The sequence below is a fragment of the Cephus cinctus genome, unplaced genomic scaffold (assembly GCF_000341935.2).
Source record: "Cephus cinctus unplaced genomic scaffold, Ccin1 Ccin1_scaffold3361, whole genome shotgun sequence".
Taxonomy (NCBI): domain Eukaryota; kingdom Metazoa; phylum Arthropoda; class Insecta; order Hymenoptera; family Cephidae; genus Cephus; species Cephus cinctus.
This window is the reverse complement of record NW_014334560.1, coordinates 72,159-89,398: the sequence shown is the minus strand read 5'-3', so window position 1 is coordinate 89,398 and position 17,240 is coordinate 72,159. Positions and strand designations below refer to the sequence as shown.

The window sequence follows — 17,240 nt, the reverse complement described above, 5'->3', positions numbered from 1 at the left end:
AGGAGACCGGCTCGAGGAAGAATGAGCGGTCGGGTCCGGGCGCTGCCCCCACTCCGTGCCTCCTCCCACTCCCTTAGTCTGCGCAACGGATTTACGCGCAACTTTCAGTACTTCTAAATATTCTTGGCCAAGATTTCTGATTTTCAAGTATTAACATTTAACTCCATTAATTTAATTAATTATTTTAAATTTCAAACACCTAATTTATTAATATTTCAATTTGAACATATTTATTTTCGATAGTCTACAATTTCAATTTTTATCTACTCCGTATATTCAGCGAGATTTTGATTTAGCCTCAATTTTATATTTTGAATAAATTTTGAAAGTAAATCAAGATCCAATAATATTTAGTAGTATTTGGAAAGCTTTATTCAATTTTTCGAATTTTCAATATTTCTGTGCAATTAACTTTTTTCTTCTTCTCTCTTTCTTCTTCTTATTTTTTTTGGCTTTATGCCCTCATAAATATAGGTTTCAAGAATAAGCTTTTTCAATAGTTCTTGAGAAGTTCTATATTTCTCGGTCTCGTTTTAAGGGTTGCTTTTGGAACCAGCGGCGTGGTAGCGGAGAACCTCTACCGACCAAGCTAGACGTTCGTGTTCACGTTTAACTCGGCTACGACGGGATACGCATTGTCGATGGAGGCGATGATCACAATAACCTACTTCTAGACTCACCGCTACGATTTAGCGCCATGTTATTATTGTGATCGACTAAAATCTTAGCGTTGTGCATCTCCCTACTCATCTCTGCTTTTGGTAGCACATGTCCCCCATTGGGGATACAGCCATAAGGAAAGGAAGGAACGAATCTCCACTTTTGGGTTCGCCTAAAACCGTAGCGTTGTGCATCTCCCTACTCATCTCTGCTAGTTCTTTCATTGTTGGTTATTTGGAAATTTATCCCTGTACTGTTCCTTGTATCAATTGAAGCAAAATATTGTGATCAATTTCTGATTTATTCAGATGAACGAGTCGACTGCAGATAATGATGACAGCTTTACGAAGAGCGAAGAAAAAGAGTCAATTGAGGATAAATATTACAAGGCATTAACTTTTTTATTTTATTCTTAATTAAACGTAAAATTTATCATATGCTGAATGTAATCTATTAGAGTATATTACTTATAATAGAAACTTTAATATTAGAAAACATAATATAACGAAGTAAGCCACTATATTAAGTATAATGGTTGAATTGCTGGCGATATTTTATTTATTATTCATTTACAGCTTCGCGGCTTTGCAGTTAAATTGAAGAAAAAGTTACATGATCTATCTGAGCAGCTGAGAGTCTCGGAAACTGAGAAAATTAAGATCAGTGCTGATAAGGAAGACTTGCAAAATAAACTCATGCAAATATCAGAAAATGCAAGAAAGTTACAGGTACTAATCTTTTAACTATGATACGATGGACTAACATGCTCTAAGTGAGTGTGCCTCAGATGGCATCATGGTTGATAAAAAGTTAAAGAGGAAATTAGCGAAGATGGATATATTTTACTAACTTATAAATATTTTTGTATTTCTATTATAGACAATTCACTCTGAGTATGACAAACTACAAGATGATCTGGAACAAGAAAAATGTGAAAATAAGAAACTGGAAAAGAATTTGGAAAGTCTTATTTCTGAAAATACATCTCTTAAAGAGTCATTGTATGAAAAAAAAGAAAATATTACAAGATTGTCCAACAAAAATGAATATCTATCAAAAGAAAATGCAAAATTACAGTTGATTTTGAAACAAAATCAAGATAAAATTAATGTTTTAATGGATGAAATAAAAACAGAGTTGGTAATAAGAGAGCAAAAAGATAAAGAGTATGAGGAAATGAAGAGTACTTTAAATTTAGAAATAGATACACGCAAGACAATTCAAGCCCAATTAGAATCTTTCAAACAAGAATACGCAATGAACAATGTACTTTCCTTGGAAGTAGAAAATTATGAGGTAGGTCCTATTAATTTACTAAGTAATTTTTTTTTAACCAATTCATCATTGTATTCTAGAAAAGCATAAGAGACCTGCAAACAAAACTCAATGAAGAGGCTATGAAAAATGATTCTTTTAAAGATACAATAGAAAAGCATTTAATGACCATTGATAACTTAAGTGAGCAAATAGTTGAATTACGGGATACTTGCTTGACAAAAACGAATCAAATAACTATTCTTGGGGAAAAGAATGAACATATAAAACAGGAACTTTGCGAAGTGAAGCGCAAGGCTACAGAACACAAAAAAAAGATGGATAAGCTTATTGATGAACTGAGAGATTTCAAGGCAAACACAAATACACTTAATGAACAGATTGAAACCTTATCTACTGAAAACTGTAGACTCTTGCAAGAATTGAAATATCTTGATGAAGCTCACAATAAAAAGGTAACTAATGAGTGATAACAAATAATTATTTGATATTAAGCTTGTGAGACTCTTCTTTTAAGGTAATGCAACTTGAAAATGAAATAGTCAACCTGAATATAGCATTGACCAATAGTCACAACGAGATGGAGGCTCTACAGGCAGAATTCACTGGATATAAATTACGAGCCCAAAGTGTACTTAGAAATAAACAGAGCCACAATAAGGAAACTGGATCTGGTGGGAGAAGCTTAAATGAAATCGAGGAAGAATTGGAACATACACGAACTCATGCCGCTTTACTTCGAGACAAATTAGAGAATTACACGTTGGTACATTAGAAACCTTAAATGAACATTTGTTTATGGAACCCCATAAGAAATTTCCTTAAATTTCTGAATCTCAGACAACGCTTAGAATATTCGACAAGAGAAATCAGTGTACTCAAGGAAGAACGAGACCAGGCATACGCAACTCTTAATGAAACCATTGAAAAAATGAATATACATCGCCAAGAATTTTCTTCATTGATGGAGCAGCGGCGTTCGGAATCTTTAAAATTTCAAGAAATGCAGATTGAACATTCCAAGCAAATTGAAGTACTTCAACAAACTCAGAAGGTATGTGTATTTCTTAGATCGCTATTAGACGCGTTATGGTATTATCTCAGTAGTTATTAAACTGTTTCAGAATAATTTATCCACCATCAAGGAAAAATACCAGATAGAAATTCAAAACTTACAGATGGAGGTTCAAAAATATAAATGTGGATCAAACGACAACGTTACGAATATATATCCAGAAAAGCAGGAAGATTCGGTGGCCGATACCGAAAACCATCCCCGCTTTTCTGGAATGTCAATTTTAGAAAGAGAAGATGGAGAGGTAACCTTTATTTGAACATTAATTATATCCTACAATATTTTTATTTGTTACCAAATTGGACAATAACTAGCTGCTATTCACTCTTCCTTCAGGGATCAGAGAGCGTGGACTCCTATCCATCTGTTGCACCTAATATAGAGAAACTGCGGAAGCCCGCTCTGATGCCTCTCGATGAACTCTTGAACTCTCCGGATGATTTTACAACAAGTCAAAATTCGTCTTTTCCGAACCGGCAGGAACTTGAAATCTACGAGAGACGCGTCAAACATTTGACGGCGTTACTCTCGGACGCTGAAAAGGATATTGCTAAGTTGACACAACTCAATCAACTTCTTAAAGAAGAGATAAGAAGACAGCAACGCAGTGTAGAGCGAGAGCAGCATGCAAATAACTTCGAATATCTCAAAAATGTTGTTTTCAAGGTAAGTTCAAAGTAAATTGATAGAATGACTCATTCTTTTCAAACTTGCAGTTTCATATTTGAATTTCCTCTTTCAGTTTGTCACGCTAAAAAACGGGGACGAGCGTAGCCACCTTATTCCAGTATTAAACACAATTTTAAAGCTCAGTCCCGAGGAAACACAGAAATTAAATGTCGTTGCTGGAGGTATATTGTCAAGAACTAATTAATAATTAACTTCGACTATGAGTAATGAGTTGATGTTATTATCATCGTGTTGTTTCAGTAACGGGAAAGAGCTGGATACCAGGAATACCAATACCTGGATGGAATCACAACTGAATTAAGCATTATTGTACTGCAACATCTCTTCTGAGAATGCTAAGCACGTTCTATTACATATGTATGAAATTGTAAATATTATAAAGAATATATCTGCAAAATTAGTTAAATTTAAAAAAAAACATTAATGCAATAAATTTTTGGACAAATTACTAACAATCTCGCAGTTCTGTTCTCCACCTAAGAATGAAAAATATTATTTAGTCCGCAGTACAGCGTAAGTGCAACGCGTAAAAATAGTTATTGCATTGAATGTTCGAAGCAGCCACTCTATGTCGGAATAAGCGAGAAATAAATCTAGAGTATGGTTGGCAGTAGTGGTACGCAGACCTCGTGGTTCTCTCTGTTCCAATGAGAATGCTCGTGCAGGGGGCACTTAACGGCACTCAACTCATGCAGGCACAGTCTATCTCAGCCTCGTCACTGGTGATTCTGCGCTCCTTAGAGGTCATATCACTGAGCTGCTCCAACGTGAGATTTTCTCTCCCTACGTAAAGTTCTTCCAATTGTATTCTTCCACCTCGTAGAAGGCATCTAATTAGTGAAAAAACTAGAAATAAAAGATATGAGGGAAATCGTACACTTACAGGCCGGCCAGTGTGGCAACCAGATCGGCTCTAAGGTCAGTATTTATTCCACTTAACTACATTTCATTATGAAGTATTCTAACGGCCATTTACATCGTGCAACGGTCGGTTCTGCACACGTGGTAGTAACAATTTTAAAATCAAGATGTGACTCGTAAGATTTATCAGAGTATATTTTCCATAGCAACACACTTATTGCCAAGAATGTTAGCAAAATATGCAATCAGAATGCAAAAAAAGTGTAGCTACTTATATGGAATAGGAAAAATGGAATGTTTCAAGAGAATCTCAGCAGGTTTGAGCCCACGACCAAGCGTTGGGATTGCGTCTTTAAATAACCGCGAATCGTGAATCTATTAATACGAGTGTAGAATAGGTAGAAGAGGAAACGCAGAGTCAAGAGCAAAGAGTAAACTCTTAGTATGCCGGCAACGTCATTTTGATTTAGAAGCACAAGAGAAATAAGACTCTCACCATTTATTTTTGCGCATTGCAGTCCAAGTTTCAAATCGGAAGCTTTCTCGTTCTTTCCACTCTGCTTCACATTCTTTTGCAATCATACAAATGGAGTGATGAGAACGAAAGTCAAGTAGAAAGAGGCATTGCCATCTTCTCAGGTTTTACGAGACATTCTAATTTATGCAGCTTGCGTGCATCGTGTGCACCTTTAAAGGATTCTGGGTCGGCCATATAAAGACGGCCGTTGCAAACTGGTAGAGCACCTTTTATTCCTTTTATAAATTCCCCGACGTGTACGTGTGTTACTTTATTTTGTAGAAACAATTTTTGCTTGCTCTTGAACAACCATTCCTGATGAAAATAGCTTCTATTCCGAAGGCATCCCTCTCATGGGAATTCTGCTGATTTTAACGAGACATATTATTGGGGGCAGAGTAAAAGCAATGCCCATCATTATCATCGTAATTATTTTTTTCTGCAATAATATATATTTGCATTAACCTTTAATTTTATCTGCGTACTCAAGTCGCATTACAAAAGTACCTTAAATCCCATACAATATTTAGGCGGCAGAGCGAGTAGTCGATTTTGCTTCATTGCCATTTTCATGACTTGCAAGTATGCGTGTTCCCTCGGCGCAAGGAATCCATTTGGCCGATGCATCTTTCTTAGTGACGATTTGCGAGTACAGAATTCTGATAGCTCAAGATTGTTCAGTAGACTTTCCTGTTATTTTTTCATGTTACTTATCAGTATATGTATACTAAACAATTGATAAATAAACAATAGGTATGAAGCAAGTAATCTATTGCCGTTGAAACATTTCTAGCGAGCTCTTTCAGGAAGCTGACGCAAAATCGCAAATATCCGATACTGTCGAAGGAAAAAAATTATAAAAGGTCTATTAACTCTCACATCAAATATTCTGCTGATTCAATTCACTTAGTTTATCCTTCCCCTTTGACAGCCAACCAAAAATGTGAGATTCGCAGTCATATCCGTTTGATTTTCATTTATTCAATCGGCCGTGTGAAGTATGTAGCAAAGTATTTTGTTTTCAGTTCTGGGAAATTATATCCGACGAACATGGAATCGATCCGACTGGAAATTATGTTGGGACTAACGATTTGCAACTCGAGAGAATAAATGTCTATTACAATGAAGCCAGCAGTACGTAATCTTGTCAATGATAAAACCTTCTGGTTACGGTTACCGACAATTTTAATGATATATTTGAATTCTTTTAATAGGCCATAAGTTTGTTCCACGAGCAGTTTTGGTTGATCTCGAACCAGGCACCATGGATTCTATTCGCAGTGGACCAATCGGCAAAATTTTCAGACCTGACAATTTCGTCTTTGGACAAAGTGGTGCTGGTAGGTCAAGTCGTTCAAGGACTATAGAATAATCAGGAAAGACTAATGAAATCTCTGCTCTAAAAATGGAGCCTCGTTCCTCTATAAGACCATATAAATTCGCGTTCAGTTTACATTAGGTTTTTTTTTACGTTATTTACAAATACTTTTATAATTTATAATTTCACCACATTAGGCAATAACTGGGCCAAGGGACACTACACAGAAGGTGCAGAACTGGTCGATGCAGTTCTGGACGTAGTGCGAAAGGAAGCTGAAGGTTGCGATTGCCTTCAGGGCTTCCAGTTAACTCATTCTCTTGGAGGCGGCACTGGTTCAGGAATGGGAACTTTATTAATTTCTAAAATTCGTGAAGAATATCCCGACCGTATAATGAATTCTTTCAGCGTCGTTCCTTCGCCAAAGGTAAAAAAGCTTAAACAGCTAAACTATTTCAAAGAAATTTAACGTTAAATAAAAAATTTTAACCTAGGTATCAGATACTGTCGTAGAACCGTACAATGCAACTCTTTCAGTGCATCAACTTGTAGAGAACACCGATGAGACGTTTTGCATTGATAACGAGGCTCTGTACGACATTTGTTTCCGCACATTGAAATTGAGTTCACCAACGTATGGTGATTTAAATCACCTAGTGTCTGTGAGTAAATAAAAAAATGTTTTGAATCTATTAAAATTATAAAAATAATTATCTATTAGGTGACAATGTCTGGAGTAACGACGTGTCTACGGTTCCCCGGTCAACTAAATGCAGACCTAAGAAAACTCGCGGTCAACATGGTACCATTTCCTAGACTTCATTTCTTCATGCCAGGTTTCGCTCCGCTAACGGCTCGTGGCTGTCAGCAATATCGTGCACTAACTGTACCCGAACTCACGCAACAGGTAGATAAATAAAAATAATATTCGTATTGAATATATGCAAAATCTCTTTTCTTGATAGATGTTCGACGCCAAAAACATGATGGCAGCATGCGACCCACGTCATGGTCGTTATCTGACTGTGGCAGCCATCTTCAGAGGCCAAATGTCAATGAAGGAGGTTGACGAACAAATGCTCAATATTCAGAATAAAAATTCGAGCTATTTCGTGGAATGGATTCCCAACAATGTGAAGGTTGCAGTATGCGACATTGCACCGAAAGGCTTGAAAATGTCATCCACGTTTATTGGCAACTCCACTGCTATTCAAGAGATTTTTAAGCGTATCAGTGAACAGTTTACAGCCATGTTTCGCCGTAAAGCTTTCTTACATTGGTACACTGGTGAAGGAATGGATGAAATGGAATTCACTGAAGCTGAGAGCAACATGAATGATTTGGTTTCAGAGTATCAACAGTATCAGGTGCGACATTTGTCCTTTATAAGGGAAATCTTTTTACACGCACATATCAATAGTCGGTATAATTTTTCTTTTCATTGGTAGGAGGCTACGGCCGATGATGAGGATGCCTTTGAGGGTGATGGAGCTTATCAGGACGAGGAAGCCCTGGAGGAAGGAGCTGACGATTAAAATAATATTCAACCGTCATTCTTTTAACTTCGCCAGACAAATTTCCCACGTCCAATTAAGCATAACATAATATAACCTAACCTAACCTTTTGTACAAATATCAACAAAAAGATATCTTTTTGCAAACATTTACTGTAAATACTTTGATTGTACACCTCTCCCTAATCAGTGAATTACGCTAGTGATTCATCTTCCATCTCTTTCTGTCACCTTAATAGAAAAATTATTCTACGAGGCTGCTGTACCTCTTTAATTTCTTTATACAGCATGAAACTTTAGATAAAGTCGCAGAACACATTAAATTTTTTAACAGAGATCGTTACATATTCATGGCTAGTATAAGTAAAATGAAACATACAGCTATTCTTAGACTTACTTTCTTCTGCTAACACTACGGTTCACAATGCAATGTTCATATTTGTTTCATTAATCTCGCGTAATGGTTAACAGTTGATCCTTCGAATTCTTCACCGGGATTGGTAGGACTAAACTGTTTAATAATCTATATACAGTCAAAAAACGATGTAACATGTTATGCGCGTTACAGTCATATCCGTGATTTTCTGGATCTTGTGCAAGCGTTCAGCAATCTCGAACGAAAAAAATGAACGCCGGTTGAAATTTTACAAGACAACAGAAAAATATACTGTATGTATATATACATATCTATATATGTGCATATCGACATACATATGCTGCATTTGAATGCATATGTAACGTAGGAATCGACAAAAGCAGAACTAACAATGATCAAACGAAAAGTTGTTTTCGTCTTTGGCTTCTCTAGAGCATTAAAAGAAAAGACATTACCAATGAAATTTGCTATAAAAACAGGAACCAAGAGAAATGTCTTTAGTAAATATCCCAAAAATATCAACAATTTTATTGGCTTGGGTTAAATAGATTTAGCTCATCGAAAGGCAAACAGTCTATTGAACTTTCTGAAATATACCGAAAGAAAAGTTTCATTTAAAATTAAATAATGTTCATCTACCACTTCAATGTTTTTACATGTTTCTTTTTACTCCACCAATCATGTTTACTATCGTAAATACATTTTTGCATGTTTGATACGTCATTTGTTATTAAAAAATTATCAACGATCTCTTGAGTGCCTATAAGATTTCCAAATAACTTTTTGGACTTGTAATTAATTGATTGTAGTTTCTCTTTATCCAAATCAGACATACTCCTAGATCGTCTCAATGGATTTGATACTGACGATACGCGCAAGTCCCCCAAACTTAAAGATTTCACTAGCCCAATACTTCTATTGTTACACGCTGTAGGATCACTTAAGTGCTCAATACTCATATGACTCTTACCCGATTTTTGAAAAAATGAATTTGGTTTGATCTCTAGGTTCTGAATCCGTGCAAGATCGATACTAACCACACAACTTGCAATCGGGCCAGCCTTAATATAGTCGTTCGAGTAAAATGTCTTTTTGCTGGAAGAGAGTGATGTATCGCGAAAATCGTTACTTTCCATAGAAACTGAAGTTCTCAATAAATAAATATCATTTTTACTTAGGTGCCTGTAATCATCGTTCGATTCGAAAGAGTTCGTGTTTTCGTTAGCTTTACCGCATCGTATAGAACCGTGCTGGAGTTTGGAGTTGCTACAGTTACAGTTAGTGATGCAAACTACGTCACCCTCATTCCTTTTACAAGTAGTAATAGCAGTAGTTGATAAATTGCTAATAACAGCGGATGTCGGCGGACAATTCACCAAACTATTTTTCTCCACAAAACAAACATTTCTAAAGGAATTACCGGATTTCGGAGAAGACGGATCGAGATTCTCTTTATGCTCGTCACGAGTATTCTTCTTTGTAATGAAGCACTTTGTCCTAGCATTTCCATTGAGATTGTTTAATCTAAATGCACCAGAGGCCGGATTCTCTAAGTTTCTCACGAGGAATTCGGTGCGCGAGGATTCGTTAAACCAAACGCCATCATCGTTCACACTTTGCGTTGCACCAGAGCAAATTAACGAATGTCCATCTGCTGAGGAATCTTCAGTGATATCTTCATCCACTTCAATACACAACCTTTTTCTGAGCTTCTCACTACCCGCATCTCCGTCAAATCTCCTCTTAGAGAAGGAACGATTTTTTCTACGATTATGTACTCTAGTATCATTCATCTTAATAGTCATCGTAATCTTATTACGCACGTTCATCTGCAAGTATACAAGCAGAGTACATGTGCTATGCGTCTGTTCGACTTAAATTCCAATGACCAATATTAAAAATATACCTGTACAACATTCGAGCCACAAACATGAAATTTAAGATCGCACAAACGCATTAATCCTGGTATCAATCTATCTGGATCAAAGGAGTCTCCAAAATTAGAAGTTTCCGAACAGTCGGCTGAATAACTACGGAACTTTGAACAGGTATTCTGATCCTGCGTTCTACAATCCGTCCAAGAGAAATCGATTAATGCTTCAGAAAATACATAACGATTTGCCTGCAAAACTTTATCGCAGAAGAATCATGACTAGTAAGTAATGATTTTACTAACCTGTCCTGATCGGAGGTGTCACAATCTGACTCTCCTGAAGCACTTGACCATCCGCATGACATTTGTGATCGGGTCCCGATGCTGTTTGCACATTGCATATTTCGTTCGCAACTTTCGGACCCATCAGAGGCATCGATCTCTGCATCCCCGTCACACTGTTAGAATCGCAAGACATACACTGGAGAAGAGACACAGGCTGGGATGATCAAATAATGGATAAATCCCGCCGCATTTCGCATCCGATCGGACAAACATTCGCTTGTATCAATGCGAACTTTAGTTTTCATAGCAATTGACAAATCAACAAACATATATATCTTATTGGCGCATCAGACATAAAGCGGGAATATCGGTCGTGCCAATCTGTCGTTAGTGCATACATCACACAGATATTCACCATACTCACATTGCTGGAATTTTGCTCCTCAAAATGCGAACTCTCTTCACGAGGTTTTTTCGTAGCAAAGTCTCTGCTGCTACTGAATTCGTCACTCTCAATTGGACGTGAAATCCTGGTTCTCCTCATTGCGATTTTCGGGGAATCTTCTTGCAAAACTTCACGAATATTTTCTTCCATCGACTGAGCCTTGTCCCACGTGTCGCAAACATTTATCACTTCTGCTCCGCTAGACTGACTATTCGCGACATTATTCATCCGTACAGCCGTATTAGGCGATGCTTCTGGTATTCTGGTCTGGCTCTTTGCAGCCAATTTCTTTATACTATTCGGAACTCCAAAGAACGATGTACATATATCAAAATTCTGCTTCCGCTTTTCGCATTTATCATTGCGCATCGTCTCTTCATTTTCATTGCGTGAACTTGGACCAGGATTATTCCGTAATTCCTTATTTCCATCATTATCCGCAAACTTTTTAGTACGAAGCATATTAATATTCGACCATCGCAAATTGATCTTTCTTTTCAAAACTGATTGCTCCGTATCAACTGGACAACATAGTCCGTTTGACTGAACGCTTAGAGCACTACTACTACTAGTACTCTCTTCTGACTTGTCAGAAACATCAGCAAAGTCTTCTGGAGAGACCGATGTCACATTCACGATCTTAATGTTTAAACCAGAAGTTTCCGAATTCTCGAAAACGTTACATTGTGGACTAATCTCTCCCGTTGAACTAAACACAATTTCGTCAGCTCCCGGATCGATCAAACACGCATTGTGCATCGAATAATTTATTTCTGTTATGTTTTTACTTGGCAGATCCATCTGCCGAGAAAATTTCGATAAATATTGCGACACGTTTGAGGCACCGTCGGTTATCGTTGATACAGGCTCACAACGAATTGGCCGCTTCGGATTCTCAATCTAAGAAATTTATAGGAAAAATATATATGCAGGTCCATTTCTAATTCACATGTATATAAGCTGAAATGCATCACTCCTCCCTCTAATTTAGATACATTACCTCGACTATTTCTTCATCGCTGTCGATGGTTATCAAAGTTTCTGATTCTTTTAAAATATTCTCTTGAAGTGAATCGCTTTCAGTTGTACTATTCTCGTCATTTAATCTACTCACGTTCTTAAAATCCTTATTGTTAAACTCAGAATTCAAATGATCAGATCGTGACTGCAAGTTCTTACTGAAAATCATGTTATGATTCAGTGGCGTGCTATTCATCGATGAAAATAATCCTCTTTTAAATATAAGTACGTTTAGGTTAATTTACTTGTTATCTATAAATTTCCGCACTTGCTGAATCTTGTACGAGAGTGGACCTGGTTTAATAATGTTTCTTGAAAATGGTAGCAAGTATCTTTCGTCATCAAATTTGACTGTTAGAGGAGAATTTCTGCCAACTGATATGTCACTATCACTGTTATCACTATCAGATTCCTTAGACATGACCGTGAAATCGCTGTACCTTGAATTTCTAGGAAGTAAATCGTTTAACAATTTATGCAGTATTTCTCATAAAAGGCTAGATACTTACAGTGTAATGTCCTGTTGTCTTATTGTAGGAATGACGTTTTGGCTGGATTTGTCTTACAAGAAAAATAAATAAAGAGTAAGTTGAATTTTAATCTATAAGCTGAAATTAAATTGTTTAGAATGCCATTCTTACTTAATATATCAGTACACTGAGTACATTCCCAAATGGTATTGGCATTTTTTAGTCTACCACAAGCAACATGGATTCCCTGAGAGCCACAAAGACGGCATAACGTTAATTCCCACTTAGTCCTTAAAAATAATAAGATTAAGCAAATCAAATAATACGATAATTACTTCATCATAATCATTCACAATCACTTACTCATTGCTACTGTAATTTCGTCCTTTTGGGCAAAGGCAAATTTGTGCATCACAACGATCGTGTCTATAAAGAAGCTCTTCATATGCATTCGGCACTAGTTCCCAAGAAGCATCCCTAGCCAAACAATTCCCAATGAATAACAGAAATAATTGAAAAATCAACATTAGTTACTTCCACTTACTGGCTTGGAATGAATATTCCACAATTTAACATTGCTTTTTGAAATTCATCTTTGTTGTTGCACAAAGGGCATTTAAAAAAATAACCAGCACTAAGTGCAAGTTGCTGTAAAAGAAATTATTATTTTGAAGATTTTCTTGGGCACTATTTCTTCTTGTTTTCTTTATTACCAATGAATTGTATATAATTTCTAAACATACTTGAACACACTTTCGATGGTACCAAGCATTTTTTCTGCAACAAGGAGCCCATAAAGTTTCAACTACATTGTGAGGATTTACACTGTCATAGCAAATGTAACAGAGTAAATTATTTAATGTTTCTAATTGTGTTTTGACGACAGGATCTATTCTTTGTATGGGTCTGTGATTTTTACAAAATGATCTGTAATAAGAGTATAGAGGTTCATACAAATTCATCTGCTGATTTGATTGCATAATAATACTAGCAAGGCTTGCCTGAATTCCCCAAAAAATTGATGGAGTGACCCAGTCCTAAGACCACAGGGCAAATGAAAAATTATTTTACATTTTGTGTTACAACATTTTAAGGTAGCACCCCTTTTTTTACAATATCGACATTGCTGAAAGAAATGAAAAATAGGTTAGTGTAAGATAAAACTAATTAAGCAGGAGTAAAATAACATTTGGCAAAATTATAGAATACAACTTCTTGAAGAGCTTTATGTAAACAGACTAAACAATCCAAAGCTAATTTCAAGAATGAGTCGTATTTTGGAGTTTAGCCTAACATATTTCTAATATAATTGTAATCAATTATCAGGTGCTCACTCTTTTTTTAGCTTTACTGAGTTCTTTTTGGATGTCTTCTGTGAGAAAACCCAATATACCATCATCATCACTGCCATTTTGTTGCATATTTGATGAAAGAAGCTGAAATCCATTTATTCATATTGTTTCCATATTACTGATATATCTGATATATAAAGGTAAAAAAAAACAAAAAAATAAATACATTACCAGGCAGTAATAATGAGCAATGATGTCATCATATTCATATATCTTGCCATATTCAAGCTCATTATTTGTAGACAGCCCACAAAAGCAACAAATTCTATTGTTCGATAAATCTAAGATTGCTAGACACTTTCGTCGTGGCATATCGTTTTAATGTCCGAGCGTCTGAATGAACAGATAAAGAAAAAAAAATAATACCTAACATTCTCAAGAAAGGTCCATATCTACCCTTTTTGCTGACTATTAAAAAACCATTTGGCATAATTAGAAGTTTCATCACTACTCATCATCTATTATGACTTGTGTAAACAAAAACTGAATTAAAATCGGACACATTTATAAGTAAACGTGAATATTTAACTGTAAATTATTTTTTATGATTATTTTGCCATCATTTGTTTATATCTATTTAATTTAGCAATGATATTAAGATATTGTACACAAATATCTAAGAAATGGAGTCAAGCTTTAAAATAACCCTTCTCACTTACTTCTGGCAAAGCTCACTTCATCTCTCAATAAATATCGAATATGAAAAGAATATTAAAATAATATATTTTGACATACAACTTTTTCAGCTCGCATAACCCTAATACTTAAAAAGGGCTTTTCAAAACCAAGAGGTCTCTCAACACTATGCACACAACACTATGCATACAACACTATGAAAAAAGAACGCACAGTTCATGAAACGCAATATTTACTTCAGATTGCTGTACGTTATTTAATTTGTGATAAAAAAGACTAGAAGCAGACAAATTCTATAATAAAATTATCTCAAAAGCATGGGTGTGACATTCGCGTGCGCGGGAAAATCTCTATTCGGTGAGAATCCTACTCAATCCTATTGAATACTATGGCCCGGTGATTGGACTGATGACTAGCCACGTCCGTTAACTCTGAAGATAAATACAGTGCACATTGTGACCGAGCACGTTCTTAACCCTATCGATAAGTTCAGGCATTAATGACGCTGACTGCACATAATATTGTATTTCGTACCAAATTTCTTCGTAATTTCATAAGAATTGACGTGCCTCCAAAAAGATAAACGTAATCGCCGTTTTACGTGTTCTTACTTTTCACCGAATTGGATACTAAACATTTCCCATAAATAGATAATATACAAAGTAGCCTTATCATTGTCTTCTAAGGAGAATTCTACAAAACAATTCGCAATGGTGTTAACGAAGGTGATAAACACATGCAAGGATATATTTTGTTACTGGAAAGGTTTATATTAGGAAAAGCTTTTAATTCTTATTGTTATAGATTGAATTTGCGGTGCAGATGACTTGTCAAAAATGTGTTGATGCAGTGCAAAATAGTTTGCAAGGGATTAAGGGAATTAGTAAAGTTGATATTGATTTCAATAATGGTAGTGTTATTGTGGAAACAAACTTGCCACATTCCCTTATTCAAGAAAAGATTGAAAGTTCAGGAAGAACGGCAGTTCTCAAGGGATATGGTAAGAATGGCAAAAAAAAATTTAAAAGACTATCTTATTACCTATGTATTATAATAACAAAATAGGCTTATGTGTTCCACAGGTACTCACGCCAGTGCAGTTTCAATGTTAGGTGGTAATTCTGGATTTAGTGTTGGAGACCAAATAAAAGGTGTTGTTAGATTTATTCAAATACCAGAATGCTGCATTATAGATGGAACAATAGATGGACTTACACCAGGAGCTCATGGAATGCATATACATGAATGTGGAGACATATCAAAAGGCTGTGAAAGGTATATACTATAACACTCAAAATATTGAAAAATCCAATTTCTATTTCATTCTGGCATTTTTCCAGTCTCGGAGAACATTTTAATCCATACAACACGCTACATGGAGGTCCTGATGATGAACCTTCTAAAAGGGTATGTATAATTTGGTAATATAATAAATAAATTAATTAATTAATATTTCTGGTTATAGCATGTGGGTGATTTAGGAAACATTGAAGCTGACAACACAGGTAGAGCTACATTCCGAATAACAGATAATATTTTGAAAGTACAGGACATCATTGGGAGATCATTAGTAATTACGGAAGGACAGGATGATCTTGGAAAAGGAAATAATGTTGCGTCAAAGGTGGATGGCAACAGTGGTTCAAGGTAAAATCTGTTTCTTCAAACCTGGGAAGAATAATTTTCTCATTTAATATTATTAATCTAGATTAGCTTGTGGTATTGTGGCTCGGTCATCTGGTATTTTTGAGAATAGAAAGCAAATTTGTGCCTGTGACGGACTTACACTTTGGGATGAAAGGGACCAATGGAAGGCATCAAAAAAACATTAAAAAGAAACTATATGTAATACAGTATGTACGATGTTCTAAAATACATCGAATGTATTTTTTGTATTTTAATAAATTGTAGTATTATTTAGTCAAATTCTAAGATTTCTCCATCCTATACAATTAATTCTTTTTCAGTGAATGGTAACAATGCACACCAAGATCACACGCATGTTTTTTGACTGTTTTCTGATCCTTACAAGACCAACCTATCTAAATGGATGTTGTACAAAGTTATATGAGCATGTATAATTTGAAAGTAAAATAAAAGTTTTGCGTTACATGTGAATGTCCAACTGTTTATATGATACTTTATTCGCGCATCTCTCCCTCGTGTGTTACGCTTCCGCTCGACTATATAAATCTATATCCGGTGAAGACATCACTTAATTTTCAACATGCACTACATACAAATAGAAAAATATTTATTAATTCCCCATATCCAAAAATTCCAAATCTTACTTGTTCCCGAGTTCTTGTACAGAAGAAAAGTTGCTTCCTTGATGAATGGATTTTCCTGAGGCACACTTGCACACACTTAAATGCCACTCACGAAAAATTATATGATAGCTTCACGGACGCGTGTTTATATCCCATTATTGTTTGATACTACTTTATAACGGATTAAAAAATATTAAAACTGTTTTTACTACGCAGCTATATACCACAAGATTGATAAATATTACTTTTTTTAGCGACTTTTGATCGCATTACGCGAAATCAGGATTTACCTGTCAATTCGTAAATCGATTCTTAAGATATGCCATAATGCACATCTCATTCTAGCTATTGCCCTCCTTTAAGATCTCAAATTCCAAACTTCTTCAATAATGAAGCAGAAAGCTTTGAGAATAACGCGTGGCTACGAGGTGCGCGATCACTTAATACTACCCGTCAGTGGCTCTTTTAGAAAGCGTACAAAAGCCAGTGAATAATAAATACACAGAAGTCGTTGACTTGAGACGCATGATTAGCCCTGAATCCTACCAACCAACGTATCCCACCTTCAGTCGCCCTAATTATTGAATTGCTGAAAAATATCAA

General features: G+C 35.7%; 4 protein-coding genes and 1 long non-coding RNA gene across 12 annotated transcripts; 3 read left to right on the top strand and 2 right to left on the bottom strand.

The window, feature by feature from the left end:
* Nucleotides 1-606: 606 nt before the first annotated feature.
* On the top strand, nucleotides 607-4,148 carry LOC107274566 (GRIP and coiled-coil domain-containing protein 2). The gene is made up of 11 exons (XM_015753818.2): nucleotides 607-885; nucleotides 969-1,049; nucleotides 1,236-1,388; nucleotides 1,540-1,956; nucleotides 2,016-2,390; nucleotides 2,453-2,697; nucleotides 2,776-2,989; nucleotides 3,060-3,254; nucleotides 3,347-3,676; nucleotides 3,753-3,861; nucleotides 3,941-4,148. Exons 1-11 carry the CDS (start codon nucleotides 769-771, stop codon nucleotides 3,994-3,996), a joined length of 2,292 nt encoding a protein of 763 aa, XP_015609304.1. The 5' UTR covers nucleotides 607-768; the 3' UTR covers nucleotides 3,997-4,148.
* A 225-nt stretch (nucleotides 4,149-4,373) lies between these two features.
* LOC107274568 (tubulin beta chain) lies at nucleotides 4,374-8,059 on the top strand. The gene is made up of 8 exons (XM_015753820.2): nucleotides 4,374-4,618; nucleotides 6,104-6,212; nucleotides 6,293-6,418; nucleotides 6,594-6,823; nucleotides 6,891-7,058; nucleotides 7,118-7,303; nucleotides 7,362-7,763; nucleotides 7,845-8,059. Exons 1-8 carry the CDS (start codon nucleotides 4,562-4,564, stop codon nucleotides 7,929-7,931), a joined length of 1,365 nt encoding a protein of 454 aa, XP_015609306.1. The 5' UTR covers nucleotides 4,374-4,561; the 3' UTR covers nucleotides 7,932-8,059.
* Nucleotides 5,287-6,097, bottom strand: LOC112495394. The gene is made up of 3 exons (XR_003061862.1): nucleotides 5,958-6,097; nucleotides 5,586-5,768; nucleotides 5,287-5,517 (listed from the first exon to the last, which is right to left on the bottom strand). It is a non-coding gene; the product is annotated as an uncharacterized LOC112495394 (long non-coding RNA).
* A 114-nt stretch (nucleotides 8,060-8,173) lies between the features above and the next one.
* LOC107274561 lies at nucleotides 8,174-17,175 on the bottom strand. 7 transcript variants are annotated; one of them, XM_015753800.2, is made up of 15 exons: nucleotides 16,659-17,175; nucleotides 13,903-14,064; nucleotides 13,714-13,815; nucleotides 13,381-13,505; nucleotides 13,123-13,306; nucleotides 12,924-13,027; nucleotides 12,743-12,856; nucleotides 12,551-12,669; nucleotides 12,419-12,470; nucleotides 12,155-12,358; nucleotides 11,890-12,067; nucleotides 10,869-11,789; nucleotides 10,463-10,617; nucleotides 10,193-10,352; nucleotides 8,174-10,115 (listed from the first exon to the last, which is right to left on the bottom strand). In XM_015753800.2, the coding sequence occupies exons 2-15, from the start codon at nucleotides 14,041-14,043 to the stop codon at nucleotides 8,922-8,924; spliced, it is 3,753 nt and encodes a 1,250-aa protein (XP_015609286.1). In that variant the 5' UTR covers nucleotides 14,044-14,064; nucleotides 16,659-17,175; the 3' UTR covers nucleotides 8,174-8,921. The 7 variants fall into 7 exon arrangements, 6 of the variants coding, with proteins under 6 accessions (XP_015609286.1, XP_015609284.1, XP_015609285.1 ...); XM_015753798.2 differs by lacking the exon at nucleotides 16,659-17,175 and adding an exon at nucleotides 14,391-14,742; XM_015753799.2 differs by lacking the exon at nucleotides 16,659-17,175 and adding an exon at nucleotides 14,467-14,737.
* LOC107274575 (copper chaperone for superoxide dismutase) lies at nucleotides 14,847-16,485 on the top strand. Of its 2 annotated transcripts, none has more exons than XR_003061861.1 (7): nucleotides 14,847-15,092; nucleotides 15,172-15,367; nucleotides 15,450-15,642; nucleotides 15,708-15,774; nucleotides 15,833-16,014; nucleotides 16,081-16,220; nucleotides 16,335-16,485. XR_003061861.1 is itself a non-coding variant. In XM_015753840.2 (7 exons), exons 1-6 carry the CDS (start codon nucleotides 15,078-15,080, stop codon nucleotides 16,197-16,199), a joined length of 777 nt encoding a protein of 258 aa, XP_015609326.1. In that variant the 5' UTR covers nucleotides 14,848-15,077; the 3' UTR covers nucleotides 16,200-16,220; nucleotides 16,335-16,485. The 2 variants fall into 2 exon arrangements, 1 of the variants encoding a protein (XP_015609326.1); XM_015753840.2 differs by having other exon boundaries at nucleotides 14,848-15,092; nucleotides 16,076-16,220.
* Nucleotides 17,176-17,240: the final 65 nt, after the last annotated feature.